Source organism: Oncorhynchus masou, chromosome 9, assembly GCF_036934945.1.
Source record: "Oncorhynchus masou masou isolate Uvic2021 chromosome 9, UVic_Omas_1.1, whole genome shotgun sequence".
NCBI lineage: Eukaryota > Metazoa > Chordata > Actinopteri > Salmoniformes > Salmonidae > Oncorhynchus > Oncorhynchus masou.
Window position 1 is genome coordinate 17,793,754 of NC_088220.1, and position 17,402 is coordinate 17,811,155.

At 44.4% G+C, this 17,402-nt stretch overlaps 1 protein-coding gene across 1 annotated transcript in view; it reads right to left on the reverse strand.

Annotated features, from left to right (window-relative positions):
- gpc3 (glypican 3) overlaps positions 1–17,402 on the reverse strand; it is a 443,954-nt gene that overhangs the window by 203,735 nt on the left and 222,817 nt on the right. Inside the window, exon 6 of the mRNA XM_064973352.1 lies at positions 14,745–14,853. Within this exon, the coding sequence (XP_064829424.1) occupies positions 14,745–14,853 (109 nt within the window). The remainder of the gene's footprint in view (positions 1–14,744; positions 14,854–17,402) is intronic.

Sequence of the window (17,402 nt, forward strand, 5' to 3'; positions counted from 1 at the left end):
ACCCACCAACTCCTCTTTTATGCTACTGCTACTCTCTGTTTATCATACAATATATGCAGTCACTTTAACCATATCTACATGTACATACTACCTCAATCAGCCTGACTAACCGGTGTCTGTATGTAGCCTTGCTGCTTTTATAGCCTCGCTACTGTATATAGCCTGGCTTTTTACAGTTGTTTTATTTCTTTACCTACCTATTGTTCACCTAATAGCTTTTTCACACTATTGTTTAGAGCCTGTAAGTTAGCATTTCATTGTAAGGTCTACACCTGTTGTATTCAGCGCACGTGACAAATACACTTTGATTTGATTTGAAAAGCGAATGTCAGATCACAATGTCTGCTCTATATTTGGACTTTTATTTTCTTTGTACGAGCTTTCAATCCTCACTGTATATTTGACAGTTTAGTATGACTTTTATTTTGACAGCAGGACTTTTGCCTTCTCTGTTTTACGTGCAAAGGGTATATGGGAAATAGGCGCAAGAGAAAAAAAGGCACAGAAAAAGTAAAAAATACTTAATCTCCATGTATGAAGAATGGAAGATACAAGCAGCTAAACTCAACGGTCACAGAGAGCCAACTGGCATTTCTGATCACAACAGAGAAAGGAAAGGATGATGTCATGAGATGTCATGATCTTGAAATTCAAGATCACATCACACCGTCAACTAGGTTAAGGCGTCGTGTCGACGCAGGTGAGGCAGTTACAGCAGATATGATCAAAATTGCCTATGAAAGGATATCAGGCATTGATGAAGAGTTTGATGCCGAACAGGAAAAACGTCATCTCCGTGAGTTACTTGTTTGCGACTACGCTCGCTCCATTTACGGATCTACTGTCTCACAAATGAGTCACAAGACCAATGTTCAATCCAGCCATCACCCCATGACCGCAGCAGCGGAGCTGGCAGCAAAGGAAGATGAGTATGAAGTGTTGCTGGAGGAAAAGAAACAAAAGGAAAGAATATAACACTTAGAAGAGCAGCAAAGAAAAGATCTTGAAGCTCAGAGAAAGATGGGCAGCTCGGGCCAGGTTGGAGGCCTACAACCAGGAGGTTGTCCTGGAAACTAGCTTCCAAACTGCCCACAATATTACTCCAACTACCATCCAACAACTCTCCAATGTCCCAGCATCATCACCTCATGTGGATGTGACTTCTCTGGCTCAAGCCTTCCAAGATAACATAGCCCTTAATACACTTCCAATGCCAGAGCCATTTGTATTCAATGGGGATCCAATTCAATTTCTTGAGTGGAAAGCCTCACTTGTGTCACTTATCATTCAAAGTACATTTCTCATTAAGCAAGGACGACGAGTTCACTAAAGGTAGGGCCTTCTCTTCACCTGTTTTTGCTCTTGTCCATTCATATTGAAATGTTGGATGACATGTTAACAGGTGCCTTCATTAATGGTCTGCACTGCATCCTAGCCATACATGGTGCAGTTCGTCAGATTAAATGTGACCAAGAAAGCAACTTTGTGGGAGCCAGCAATGAATTGAAGGAAGCACTCAAGGAAGTTGACATGGACAGGCTGACTGCCTTTCTCACTGAGTAACATGTCAGTGGCATCTGCGAGCGACAGATCAGGACAGTGAAAGGTATCCTTAGCTTCACACACTCACTCTCTTCTTGTGGACTAGATGATTATTCTCTACGAACCTTCTTCTATGACGCAATGGCAATTGTAAACAATCACCCACTCACTGTTGACAACATCAATAATCCTAACAGTCTTGAGCCACTCACCCCTAATCATCTTCTTACTATGAAATCTACCACAGCTCTAAAAAGGTGGTGGCATGTTCAATATCTAGCAGAACTGTTTTGGAGCAGCTGAAGAAAAGAGTATCTCGTCAACATCGCCATCAGGCAGCGCTGACACACCCTGAAGAGAAACCGGTAAATCGGTGACATCGTGATGATGATAGACGATGATCTGCCTCGAAATGAGTGGCGGTTGGATAGAGTTTCAGAGACTACTATTGATAAAGATAGACTAGTAAGGAGAGTCAAAATATGTGTTTATGATCAGAAGTTAGACAAGACAGGGAAGCGTCTCACCAAGCTGTCAGTGTTCGAACGCCCTGTTCAGAAACTGGTCTTGTTGCTGGAGACTGGTTAAGATAGATCTAATGCCCAGTTCAGAATCTGGTCTTGTTGCTGGGGATTTAATGCCAAGTTCAGAAGCTGGTCTTGTTGCTGGACACTGGTTAAGATAGATCTAATGCCCAGTTCAGAAAATGGTCTTGTTGCTGGAGACTAGTTAAGATAAATGCCACCCAAATCTCTTTGCATCCTATATCTAATCATGATCTCTTATACTTATGAATGGGTTGTGCTATGATTCCATACTTTTCTGATACCCTATTTCTGGTCATAGGATATTTAAAGTACAGAAATCATGTGTGCTTTGTGTATACCATGTACAATGTTCAAAATCTAAAACTGAGTGCCAGATCACAATATATGCGTTATATTTTGACCTTTATTTACAAGTTTTCAAACCTCACTTTATATTTGACAGTTTAGTGTGACTTTTATTTTGACAGCAGGTTTTTTGTTAAGGTTGTTCAAGCGGCCAAGAAACAACATCAAACTTAACACCTAACTGGAAAGAAAACAAGGTATTGTCTGTCTTTCAACATTGGTCTTGTTTCAGAAATCGTTCTAATTCGTTGGACGTGCACTGTACAGATATTTGTCTCGTAATTGATGTTCTGAAGTATGCTAGCATGCTAGCAATATGACTTTATTAGCTGTAGCTTAGCTCCACTGCTTGTTCTGGCTAATATTACTTAATCTTGCACCACATTAGCAAGCTGTTAGCACAAAATCAACTACTTGGGTAGAAATGTTCATGCATTGTTGTCATCCCCCTCTTCAAAGGGGAGGACACTCTTGACCCAAACTGCTACAGACCTATATCTATCCTACCCTGCCTTTCTAAGGTCTTCGAAAGCCCAAGTCAACAAACAGATTACCGACCATTTTGAATCCCACCATACCTTCTCTGCTATGCAATCTGGTCTCAGAGCTGGTCATGGGTGCACCTCAGCCACGCTCAAGGTCCTAAATGAAATCTTAACCTCCATCGATAAGAAACAATACTGTGCAGCCGTATTCATTGATCTGGCCAAGGCTTTCAACTCTGTCAATCACAACATCCTCATCGACAGACTTGAGAGCCTTGGTTTCTCAAATGATTGCCTCGCCTGGTTCACCAACTACTCCTCTGATAGAGTTCAGTGTGTCAGAGGGTCTGTTGTCCGGGCCTTTGGCCGTCTCTATGGGGGTGCCACAGGGTTCAATTCTTGGACCGACTCTCTTCTCTGTACACATCAATGATGTCGCTCTTGCCGCTTAGAATATGTGGACAACTACAAATACCTAGGTGTCTGGTTAGACTGTAAACACTCCTTCCAGACTCATATAAAACATCTCCAATCCAAAGTTAAATCTAGAATTGGCTTCCTATTTCGCAACAAAGCATTCTTCACTCATTCTGCCAAACATACCCTTGTAAAACTGACCATCCTACCAATCCTCGACTTCGGCGATGTCATTTACAAAATAGCCCCCAACACCTTACTCAATAAATTGGATACAGTCTATTATAGTGCCATCCGTTTGTCACCAAAGCCCCATATACTACCCACCACTGTGACCTGTACGCTCTCGTTTGCTGGCCCTCGCTTCATACTCGTCGCCAAACCCACTGGCTCCAGGTCATCTACAAGACCCTGCTAGGTAAAGTCCCCCCTTATCTCAAGCTCGCTGGTCACCATAGCAGCACCCATCTGGAACACGCGCTCCAGCAAGTATATCTCTCTGGTCACCCCCAAAACCAATTCTTCCTTTGGCCGCCTCTCCTTCCAGTTCTCTGCTGCCAATGACTGGAACAACTACAAAAATCTCTGAAACTGGAAACACTTATCTCCCTCACTAGCTTTAAGCACCAGCTGTCAGAGCAGCTCACAGATTACTGCACCTGTACATAGCTCATCTATAATTTAGCCCAAAACTCTACCTCTTTCCCTTTGCACCCCATTATTTCTATCTCTACTTTGCACATTCTTCCACTGCAAATCAACCATTCCAGTGTTTTACTTGCTATATTGTATTTACTTCGCCACCATGGCCTTTTTTGCCTTTACCTCCCTTATCTCACCTCACTTGCTCACATTGTATATAGACTTATTTTTCTACTGTATTATTGACTGTATGTTTGTTTTACTGCATGTGTAACTCTGTGTTGTTGTATGTGTCGAACTGCTTTGCTTTATCCTGGCCAGGTCGCAATTGAAAATGAGAACTTATTCTCAACTTCCCTACCTGGTTAAATAAAGTTGAAATAAATTAAATAAATAAAACATTTGATGTATGAAGCACACCAATTTAATGTTGTGTAAAAGTGTATTATTGTTTGGGGACTATATTGTTCATATTGTAAGATCACATTTGGTTTGTTTCTCCATCAGCTCTTACGGTGTGTTTATAGAAATGGTTCCGCATTAAACATTCACGAATCATCAGTTTGAGAGTTGACCATTCATTCAGCTGAGGATGCTACAGGCACAGGTTAGTCGAGGTAATCCATTTAATATGTACATATAAGTAGGGGTAAAGTGTCTATGCGTAGATAATAAACAGAGTAGCAGCAGTGTAAAAAAAGGGTGGGGGTCAATGCAAATAGTCTGATACAGTGCCTTGCGAAAGTATTCGGCCCCCTTGAACTTTGCGACCTTTTGCCACATTTCAGGCTTCAAACATAAAGATATAAAACTGTATTTTTTTGTGAAGAATCAACAACAAGTGGGACACAATCATGAAGTGGAACGACATTTATTGGATATTTCAAACTTTAAAAAAAATCAAAACCTGAAAAATTGGGCGTGCAAAATTATTCAGCCCCCTTAAATTAATACTTTGTAGCGCCACCTTTTGCTGCGATTACAGCTGTAAGTCGCTTGGGGTATGTCTCTATCAGTTTTGCACATCGAGAGACTGACATTTTTTCCCATTCCTCCTTGCAAAACAGCTCGAGCTCAGTGAGGTTGGATGGAGAGCATTTGTGAACAGCAGTTTTCAGTTCTTTCCACAGATTCTCGATTGGATTCAGGTCTGGACTTTGACTTGGCCATTCTAACACCTGGATATGATTATTTTTGAACCATTCCATTGTAGATTTTGCTTTATGTTTTGGATCATTGTCTTGTTGGAAGACAAATCTCCGTCCCAGTCTCAGGTCTTTTGCAGACTCCATCAGGTTTTCTTCCAGAATGGTCCTGTATTTGGCTCCATCCATCTTCCCATCTATTTTAACCATCTTCCCTGTCCCTGCTGAAGAAAAGCAGGCCCAAACCATGATGCTGCCACCACCATGTTTGACAGTGGGGATGGTGTGATGAGCTGTGTTGCTTTTACGCCAAACATAACGTTTTACATTGTTGCCAAAAAGTTCAATTTTGGTTTCATCTGACCAGAGCACCTTCTTCCACATGTTTGGTGTGTCTCCCAGGTGGCTTGTGGCAAACTTTAAACAACACTTTTTATGGATATCTTTAAGAAATGGCTTTCTTCTTGCCACTCTTCCATAAAGGCCAGATTTGTGCAATATACGACTGATTGTTGTCCTATGGACAGAGTCTCCCACCTCAGCTGTAGATCTCTGCAGTTCATCCAGAGTGATCATGGGCCTCTTGGCTGCATCTCTGATCAGTCTTCTCCTTGAATGAGCTGAAAATTTAGAGGGACGGCCAGGTCTTGGTAGATTTGCAGTGGTCTGATACTCCTTCCATTTCAATATTATCGCTTGCACAGTGCTCCTTGGGATGTTTAAAGCTTGGGAAATCTTTTTGTATCCAAATCCGGCTTTTAACTTCTTCACAACAGTAACTCGGACCTGCCTGGTGTGTTCCTTGTTCTTCCTTGTTCTTCATGATGCTCTCTGCGCTTTTAACGGACCTCTGAGACTATCACAGTGCAGGTGCATTTATACGGAGACTTGATTACACACAGGTGGATTGTATTTATCATCATTAGTCATTTAGGTCAACATTGGATCATTCAGAGATCATTCAGAGATCCTCACTGAACTTCTGGAGAGAGTTTGCTGCACTGAAAGTAAAGGGGCTGAATAATTTTGCACGCTCAATTTTTCAGTTTTTGATTTGTTAAAAAAGTTTGAAATATCCAATAAATGTCGTTCCACTTCATGATTGTGTCCCACTTGTTGTTGATTCTTCACAAAAAAATACAGTTTTATATTTTTATGTTTGAAGCCTGAAATGTGGCAAAAGGTTGCAAAGTTCAAGGGGGCCGAATACTTTCGCAAGGCACTGTAGCCATTTGATGGACTGTTCAGCAGTCTTATGGCTTGGGGGTAGAAGCTGATGAGGAGCCTTTTGGACCTAGACTTGGCACTCCGGTACCACTTGCCCTATGGTAGCAGAGACAACCGTTAATGAATAAGGTTGCTGGAGACTGACAATTGTTAGAGCCTTCTTCTGACATGGCCTAGTATAGAGGTCCTGGAAGGCAGGAAGCTTGGCCCCAGTGATGTACTGGGCCGTACGCACTACCCTCTGTAGCGAATTGCGGTCGGAAACCGAGGAGTTGCCATACCAGGCGGTGATGCACCAGATATAATGCTCTCGATGGTGCAGCTGTAGAACTTTTTGAGGATCTGAGAATCCATGCCAAAGTCTCCCAAGGGGGAATAGGCGCTGCCATACCCTCTTCACAACTGTCCTGGTGTGTTTGGAAAATGATAGTTTGTTGGCGATATGGACACCAATGAACTTGAAGCTCTCAACTCGCTCCACTACAGCCCGTCGATGTGGATGGGGGCGTGCTCAGCTCCTCCTTTTCCTGGAGGCCACAATCATCTCCTTTGTCTTGATCACATTAAGGGAGAGGTTGTTGACCTGTCCTCTCTTACCTCCTCTCTATAGGCTGTCTCATTGTTGTCGGTGATCAGGCCTACTACCATTGTGTCGTCAGCAAACTTAATGATGCTGTTGGAGTAGTGCTTGGCTACGTAGTCATGGGTGAACAGGGAGTACAGGAGGGGGCTAATCACGCACCTCTGAGGGGCCCCCGTGTTGAGGATCAGCGTGGCAGATGTGTTGTTGCCTACCCTTACCACCTGTGGGCGGTCCGTCAGGAAGTCTAGGATCCAGTTGCAGAGGGAGGTGTTTAGTCCCAGGGTCCTTAGTTTAGTGATGAGCCTTGATGGCACTATGGTGTTGAATGCTGATCTGTACAGCATTCTCATATAGGTGTTCCTTTTATGGGAAAGTATGGGAAAGGGCAGTGTGGAACGTAATAGAGATTGCGTCATTTGTGAATTTGTTGGGGCGGTAATGCAATTGTAGTGGGTCTAGGTTTTCTGGGCTGATGGCGTTGATGTGAGACATGACCAGCCTTTCAAAGCACTTCATGGCTACAGGCGTGAGTGCTATGGGTTGCTAGTCATTTAGGCATTTTATCGTGGTGTTCTTGGGCACATGGACTATGGTGGTCTGCATGAAATATGTAGGTATTACAGAATCAGCATAATTTTCATGGATATATACAAATAACTCTCAATAGAAAACAGGTCAAACGAAAGCTAGTTTGCAGTCTTTCCAGCTCAAGTTTGAAGTGATTGTGTTAGCTATGTTTTTGACTCCTCTGACAACAGTTTCCTGACGAGAGAACACATTTTCTACACCAGGTGAAATCACGCCTCATTAACTCATTGTTATGGATGTGTCCAAATAAATGTCAATAGAAAACAGCTTAAACAGATGCAAATGAAGCTACTTTGTTGTTATTCTGGCTGCACGGTTTGACGTGGCTGTAAGTTAGCAGTAGTTGGCTAGATAGCAAGCAAGGGATAAGAACGTTACCAGCCAGTATGGCAATAGAACATTTAGAACGAACGACTGGGTCGGTTCCATAGATACAGGAACAAAAAGTCTGAACGACTGGGTCACATTTCTGGCAACCGAATTGGTAGAATGAAAGACCAGCCGGCTTGGGTAGCAACCCTAGATTTGTGTCGGGACTATATTTTCTGGAAGGATGTAATAGTATGAATAAATTCATCAAAATAAAGTTTTTAATGAAAATACATTGCATTCAGAAAGTATTCAGACCCCTTGACTTTTCCACATATTATTTTTTCACCTTCTTTTTCTACCAAGATTGAACTCTTTGGCCTGAATGCCAAGCGTCACGTCTGGAAGAAACCTTGGCACCATCCCTATGGTGAAGCATGGTGGTGGCAGCATCATGCTGTGGGGAAGTTTTTCAGACGCAGGGACTTGGAGACCAGTGAGGATCAAGGGAAAGATGAACAGAGCAAAGTACAGAGAGATCCTTGATGAAACCCTGCTCCAGAGCTCTCAGGACCTCAGGCTGGGGCGAAGGTGCACCTTCTAACAGGACAATGACCCTAAGCACACAGTCAAGACAACGCAGGAGTGACTTCGGGCCAAGTCTCTGAATGTCCTTGTGTGGCCCAGCCAGAGCCCGGACTTGAACCTGATCAAACATCTCTGGAGAGACCTGAAAATAGCTGTGCAACAACGCTCCCCTTTCAACTTGACAGAGCTGAGAGGATCTGCGGAGAAGAATGGGAGAAACACCCCAAATACAATTGGGCAAAGCTTGTAGCGTCATACCCAAGGCTGTGATCGCTGCCAAAGGTGCTTCAACAAAGTACTGAGTAAAGGGTCTGAATACTTATGTAAATTAGATATTTCAGTTTTTTACTTTGAATACACTTGCAAAAATGTATAAAAACCTGTTGTTGCTTTTTCATTATGGAGTATTTTTTATATTTTTTATTTTATTTTACCTTTATTTTACTAGGCAAGTCAGTTAAGAACAAATTCTTATTTTCAATGACGGCCTAGGAACAGTGGGTTAACTGCCTGTTCAGGGGCAGAATGACAGATTTGTACCTTGTCAGCTCGGGGATTCTAACTTGCAACCTTTTGGCTACTAGTCCAACGCTCTAACCACTAGGCTACCCTGCCGCGTAGACTGATAAGAAAATAAAACAATTTAATCCATTTAAGAACAAGGCTGTAACGTAACAGAATGTGGAAAAAGTCAAGGGGTCTGAATAATTTCCCAATGCACTTTATGTAACTCATAATTTGAAGATGTTGGTAACACGTTTAGTAAAAGTGAAAATGCCCTCAACGCCAGTGTGCCCTGGACGAACAACACGCGTGCCAATATATCCTCCAAACACTGGCTTCTCTGGCATTATCATTTCAGTGTACACTTGCTGTACCTATGTCTATCATTCACCTTGTGTGTGTGTGTAAAGTAAATAGAAAGAGGATTTGAAGAAGCAGAGCTTTGAGAGAGAGAGACAGGACTGAGAGTAGGAGGGGGTGGGGGAGCACTGAAATCTAACAACCAAAAATCTATCCTCTCCTCAGGGGAGGGACTAAGTGTGCATGAGGTAATGCAGAAAAAGTAATTGAGAAAATTACAGCGTCTCCCTGAGGTGGATCCCCCCCCCCTCCACTCCCACACCCTCCCCTTTGAGGGGCTTGAGCTGGGGAAGAGGGGGGCACAGTTCCTCCTTACATGTCCTTTCCCAGTTTGTTTGAACAGGAAAGAGATACAGTAATCCATTGAGACAGGCCTTCAGCACACAAGCACTAGCCCCTCTGATCGACGCACGCACACACACACACACACGCACGCACGCACGCACACACACACACACACACACACACACACACACACACACACACACACACACACACACACACACACACACACACACACACACACACACACACACACACACACACACACACACACACACACACACAGAGGGGAGCTGACCTGACCTGGGCTCCCTGTAGAAGCAGAGGGGGGTTCAGTCCTGCATGTCAACAGCCAGAACCTTACAACAACAACCAGGGAGAACACAGATCTCATTGGCTGATACAACCAACTAGCTACTGAGTCAGACTGGGAGGGTATGGGCGGGCACCTGTTAGCACCCTCGACTCCCTCTGAGGTGTGTTGTCATGGAAACGGAGGAGCAGTTGGTATGTAGGGAGCCTTGATGACAGACAGCAGAGCCTTAGCCAGTGTGATGATGGTAGACGTGGTCCTGTTGCCCGTCACAAAAACTTTGATCCCTACACTGTCAGAATAGTCCAGGTAGCAGTGACCTAAATGATCGTAAGGTGTTGTGCAAAAATTGAGCAATGTACAATATTTAGTTTTTTTAATAGGTATGTTAGAATGTCTATCCAATAGTAATGTGTTTCTATGAGCAATGTTTTTAATTCTGTTGAAACATGTCTCCATGTCCTGATGTCTCTATGTCTTGATGTCTCTATGTCCTGATGTCTCCATGTCCTGATGTCTATATGTCCTGATGTTTCTATGCTCTGATGTCTCTATATCCTGATGTCGCCATGTCCTGATGTCCCTATGTCCTGATGTCTCTATGTACTGATGTCCCTATGTCCTGATGTCTCTATGTACTGTTGTCCCTATGTCCTGATGTCTCTATGTCCTGATGTATCCATGTCCTGATGTCTCTATGTCCTGATGTTTCCATGTCCTGATGTCTCTATGTCCTGATGTCTCTATGTCCTGATGTCTCTATGTCCTGATGTCTCTATGTACTGATGTCTCTATGTCCTGATGTCTCTATGTCCTGATGTCTCTATGTCCTGATGTTTCCATGCCCTGATGTCTCTATGTCCTGATGTCTCTATGTACTGATGTCCCTATGTCCTGATGTCTCTATGTCCTGATGTCTCTATGTCCTGATGTCTCTATGTCCTGATGTATCCATGTCCTGATGTCTCTATGTCCTGATGTTTCCATGCCCTGATGTCTCTATGTCCTGATGTCTCTATGACCTGATGTATCCATGTCCTGATGTCTCTATGTCCTCATGTCTCTATGTCCCAATGTCTCTATGTCCCGATGTCTCTATGTCCGATGTTTCTATGTACTGATGTCTCTATGTACTGATGTCTCTATGTGCTGATGTCTCTATATGCTGATGTCTCTATGTCCCAATGTCTCTATGTCCGATGTTTCTATGTACTGATGTCTCTATGTACTGATGTCTCTATGTGCTGATGTCTCTATATGCTGATGTCTCTATGTGCTGATGTCTCTATGCTCTGATGTCTCTATGTGCTGATGTCTCTATGTGCTGATGTCTCTATGTGCTGAAGTCTCTATGTGCTGATGTCTATATGTACTGATGTCTCAATGTGCTGATGTCTCTATGTGCTGATGTCCCCTGATGTCTCTATGTACTGATGTCTCTATGTGCTGATGTCCACTGATGTCTCTATGTACTGATGTCTCTATGTGCTGATGTCTCTATGTGCTGATGTCCCCTGATGTCTCTATGTACTGATGTCTCTATGTGCTGATGTCCCCTGATGTCTCTATGTACTGATGTCTCTATGTGCTGATGTCTCTATGTGCTGATGTCTCTATGTGCTGATGTCCCCTGATGTCTCTATGTGCTGATGTCTCTATGTGCTGATGTCCCCTGATGTCTCTATGTACTGATGTCTCTATGTGCTGATGTCCCCTGATGTCTCTATGTACTGATGGCTCTATGTGCTGATGTCTCTATGTCCTGATGTCTCTATGTGCTGATGTCTCTATGTGCTGATGTCTCTATGTGCTGATGTCCCCTGATGTCTCTATGTACTGATGTCTCTATGTGCTGATGTCCCCTGATGTCTCTATGTACTGATGTCTCTATGTGCTGATGTCTCTATGTGCTGATGTCTCTATGTGCTGATGTCTCTATGTGCTGATGTCCCCTGATGTTTCTATGTGCTGATGTCCCCTGATGTCTCTATGTGCTGATGTCTCTATGTCCTGATGTCCCCTGATGTCTCTATGTTCTGATGTCTCTATGTTCTGATGTCTCTATGTCCTGATGTCTCTATGTTCTAATGTCCCTATGTCCTGATGTCCCCGGATGTCTCTATGTTCTGATGTCTCTATAACCTGATGTCTCTATGACCTGATGTCTCTATGTACTGATGTCTCTATGTGCTGATGTCTCTATGCCTTGATGTCTCTATGTCCTGATGTATCTATGTCCTGATGTCTCTATGTGCTGATGTCTCTATGTACTGATGTCTCTATGTGCTGATGTCTCTATGTACTGATGTCTCTATGCCCTGATGTCTCTATGTCCTGATGTCCCCTGATGTCTCTATGTTCTGATGTCTCTATGTTCTGATGTCTCTATGTCCTGATGTCTCTATGTTCTAATGTCCCTATGTCCTGATGTCCCCGGATGTCTCTATGTTCTGATGTCTCTATAACCTGATGTCTCTTTGTCCTGATGTCTCTATGTCCTGATGTCTCTATGTGCTGATGTCTCTATGCCTTGATGTCTCTATGTCCTGATGTATCTATGTCCTGATGTCTCTATGTGCTGATGTCTCTATGTACTGATGTCTCTATGCCCTGATGTCTCTATGTCCTGATGTCTCTATGTGCTGATGTCTCTATGACCTGATGTCTCTATGTGCTGATGTCTCTATGTGCTGATGTCTCTATGACCTGATGTCTCTATGACCTGATGTCCCCTGATGTATCCATGTCCTGATGTCTCTATGACCTGATGTCTTTATGACCTGATGTCCTCTTATGTCTCTATGTTATGATGTCTCCAAGGCTACCCAAAACGTTTGACCCAAGTTAAACAATTTAGAGGCAATGCTACCAAATACTAATTGAGTGTATGTAAACTTCTGACCCACTGGGAATGTGATGAAAGAAATAAAAACTGAAATAAATCATTCTCTCTACTATTATTCTGACATTTCACATTCTTAAAATGAAGTGGTGATCCTATCTGACCTAAAACAGGGAATTTTTACGAGGATTAAATGTCAGGATTTGTAAAAAACTGAGTTTAAATGTATTTGGCAGAGGTATATGTAAAATTCCGGCCTCAACTGTAGCTGCAGAGTAACCTGTATTCCATATGGCTGGGTCAGAACCAGATAGTTCTACAGAGTAACCTGTATTCCATATGGCTGGGTCAGAACCAGATAGTTCTACAGAGTAACCTGTATTCCATATGGATGGGTCAGAACCAGATAGTTCTACAGAGTAACCTGTATTCCATATGGCTGGGTCAGAACCAGATAGTTCTACAGAGTAACCTGTATTCCATATGGCTGGGTCAGAACCAGATAGTTCTACAGAGTAACCTGTATTCCATATGGCTGGGTCAGAACCAGATAGTTCTACAGAGTAACCTGTATTCCATATGGCTGGGTCAGAACCAGATAGTTCTACAGAGTAACCTGTATTCCATATGGCTGGGTCAGAACCAGATAGTTATACAGAGTAACCTATATTCCATATGGCTGGGTCAGAACCAGATAGTTCTACAGAGTAACCTATATTCCATATGGCTGGGTCAGAACCAGATAGTTCTACAGAGTAACCTGTATTCCATATGGCAGGGTCAGAACCAGATAGTTCTACAGAGTAACCTGTATTCCATATGGCTGGGTCAGAACCAGATAGTTCTACAGAGTAACCTGTATTCCATATGGCTGGGTCAGAACCAGATAGTTCTACAGAGTAACCTGTATTCCATATGGCTGGATCAGAACCAGATAGTTCTACAGAGTAACCTGTATTCCATATGGCTGAGTCAGAACAAGGGGTAGGGGCTAGGCCCAGGGGTAGTGGCCAGGCTCAGGGGTAGGGGCCAGGCTCAGGTGTAGGGGCCAGGCTCAGGTGTAGGGGCCAGGCTCAGGGGTAAGGGCCAGGCTCAGGGATAGGGGCCAGGCCCAGGGGTAGTGGCCAGGCTCAGGGGTAGGGGCCAGGCTCAGGTGTAGGGGCCAGGCTCAGGGGTAAGGGCCAGGCTCAGGGATAGGGGCCAGGCTCAGGGGTAGGGGCCAGGCTCAGGGGTAGGGGCTAGGCTCAGGGGTAGGGGCCAGGCTCAGGGATAGGGGCCAGGCTCAGGGGTAGGGGCTAGGCCCAGGGGTAAGGGCCAGGCTCAGTGGTAGGGCCTAGGCTCAGGGGTAGGGGCCAGGCTCAGGGGTAGGGGCTAGGCCCAGGGGTAAGGGCCATGCTCAGGGGTAGGGGCTAGGCTCAGGGGTAGGGGCTAGGCTCAGGGGTAGAGGCTAGGCCCAGGGGTAGGGCTCAGGGTAGGGGCCTCAGGGGTAGGGGCTAGGCTCAGGGGTAGGAGCCAGGCCCAGGGGTAGGGGCTAGGCTCAGGGGTAGGGGTAGGGGCCAGACTCAGTGGTAGAGGCTAGGCCCAGGGTTAGGGGCTAGGCCCAGGGGTAGGGGCCAGGCTCAAGGGTAGGGTCTAGGCTCAGGGGTAGGGGCTAAGCTCAGAGGTAGGGGCTAGGCTCAGGGATAGGGGCCAGGCTCAGGGGTAGGGGCTAGGCCCAGGGGTAGGGGCTAGGCCCAGGGGTAGGGGCTAGGCCCAGGGGTAGAGGCCACACATGTGCCCTCCATCAACAGCCTGTTTTGACTGACCTGAGCATAAACATATATAAAAGTACCCACAAACGCATAAACGCACACACACACGCACGCACGCACGCACACACACACACACACACACACACACACACACACACACACACACACACACACACACACACACACACACACACACACACACACACACACACACACACACACACACACACACACACACACACACACACACACACACACACACACGCAGACCACCTGGTTGATGTGTTTGAGTTTGTCGATGATCTGGGAGATGACTGGTTCAGAGGCTTTGATCTTAGGGTCAGGGCCATGAGGGTGAGAGCGCTTCACTGGGACAGGAAACCTGGAAAAGACAGAAAAAGAAAAGAAAAATGTAGGTTTCATCAGATGCATTTTTGAAAAGCTGCGTTGTTCTGTTTGGTGTTAAATAAATCACATGAATGGTATGGTGAACAGGACATTTGACGACACTCCACAGACTAGTGCCCAATATGAAGCTCTATCGCCATCTAGTGTTGATAAGACGAATAAAAGCATTTCAGACAGGATTTTTAACAATTTCGAAACAAATCACCAGTAACTGGAGGTGCATTCACAAGTCGATAATTGAATATTATGTGTAAGATAAGATGATGCATGTTCATACGTCACATCCACAATCTGTCCTCCAGTCAGTTTACTACGTAGAGTAGTGAGAACATTTCATTTGATTAGATCACAGAACGGAAAGCCCCAGTCCCAGACGGATAAGATCCTGCAGAGGCGTTGTCAGAGGTAGATAGGTGGAGGAGGAAGAAAAATATGTTGGAACTCTTCCTCTGTGTTATATTGTACTGAAGCAGCCCAGGCTGAAACACTTCCTCTGTGTTATATTGTACTGACACAACCCAGGTTGGAACTCTTCCTCTGTGTTATATTGTACTGAAGCAGCCCAGGTTGGAACTCTTCCTCTGTGTTATATTGTACTGAAGCAGCCCAGGTTGGAACTCTTCCTCTGTGTTATATTGTACTGAAGCAGCCCAGGTTGGAACTCTTCCTCTGTGTTATATTGTACTGAAGCAGCCCAGGTTGGAACTCTTCCTCTGTGTTATATTGTACTGAAGCAGCCCAGGTTGGAACTCTTCCTCTGTGTTATATTGTACTGAAGCAGCCCAGGTTGGAACTCTTCCTCTGTGTTATATTGTACTGACACAACCCAGGTTGGAACTCTTCCTCTGTGTTATATTGTACTGAAGCAGCCCAGGTTGGAACTCTTCCTCTGTGTTATATTGTACTGAAGCAGCCCAGGTTGGAACTCTTCCTCTGTGTTATATTGTACTGAAGCAGCCCAGGTTGGAACTCTTCCTCTGTGTTATATTGTACTGACACAACCCAGGTTGGAACTCTTCCTCTGTGTTATATTGTACTGACACAACCCAGGTTGGAACTCTTCCTCTGTGTTATATTGTACTGAAGCAGCCCAGGCTGGAACTCTTCCTCTGTGTTATATTGTACTGAAGCAGCTCAGGTTGGAACTCTTCCTCTGTGTTATATTGTACTGACACAACCCAGGTTGGAACTCTTCCTCTGTGTTATATTGTACTGACACAACCCAGGTTGGAACTCTTCCTCTGTGTTATATTGTACTGAAGCAGCCCAGGTTGGAACACTTCCTCTGTGTTATATTGTACTGACACAACCCAGGTTGGAACTCTTCCTCTGTGTTATATTGTACTGATTGATTTGATTTGTTTGATTTGATTTTGATTTTGATTTGATTTGATTTGGAACGCTTCCTCTGTGTTATATTGTACTGAAGCAGCCCAGGTTGGAACTCTTCCTCTGTGCTATATTGTACTAAAGCAGCCCAGGTTGGAACTCTTCCTCTGTGTTATATTTTACTGACACAACCCAGGTTGGAACTCTTCCTCTGTGTTATATTGTACTGAAGCAGCCCAGGTTGGAACACTTCCTCTGTGTTATATTGTACTGAAGCAGCCCAGGTTGGAACTCTTCCTCTGTGTTATATTGTACTGAAGCAGCCCAGGTTGGAACTCTTCCTCTGTGTTATATTGTACTGAAGCAGCCCAGGTTGGAACTCTTCCTCTGTGTTATATTGTACTGAAGCAGCCCAGGCTGGAACTCTTCCTCTGTGTTATATTGTACTGAAGCAGCCCAGGTTGGAACTCTTCCTCTGTGTTATATTGTACTAAAGCAGCCCAGGTTGGAACTCTTCCTCTGTGTTATATTTTACTGACACAACCCAGGTTGGAACTCTTCCTCTGTGTTATATTGTACTGAAGCAGCCCAGGTTGGAACTCTTCCTCTGTGCTATATTGTACTAAAGCAGCCCAGGTTGGAACTCTTCCTCTGTGTTATATTTTACTGACACAACCCAGGTTGGAACTCTTCCTCTGTGTTATATTGTACTGAAGCAGCCCAGGTTGGAACACTTCCTCTGTGTTATATTGTACTGAAGCAGCCCAGGTTGGAACTCTTCCTCTGTGTTATATTGTACTGAAGCAGCCCAGGTTAGAACTCTTCCTCTGTGTTATATTGTACTGACACAACCCAGGTTGGAACTCTTCCTCTGTGTTATATTGTACTGAAGCAGCCCAGGTTGGAACTATTCCTCTGTGTTATATTGTACTGAAGCAGCCCAGGTTGGAACTCTTCCTCTGTGTTATATTGTACTGACATAACCCAGGCTGGAACTCTTCCTCTGTGTTATATTGTACTAAAGCAGCACAGGCTGGAACTCTTCCTCTGTGTTATATTGTACTGAAGCAGCCCAGGCTGGAACTCTTCCTCTGTGTTATATTGTACTGACACAACCCAGGTTGGAACTCTTCCTCTGTGTTATATTGTACTGACACAACCCAGGTTGGAACTCTTCCTCTGTGTTATATTGTA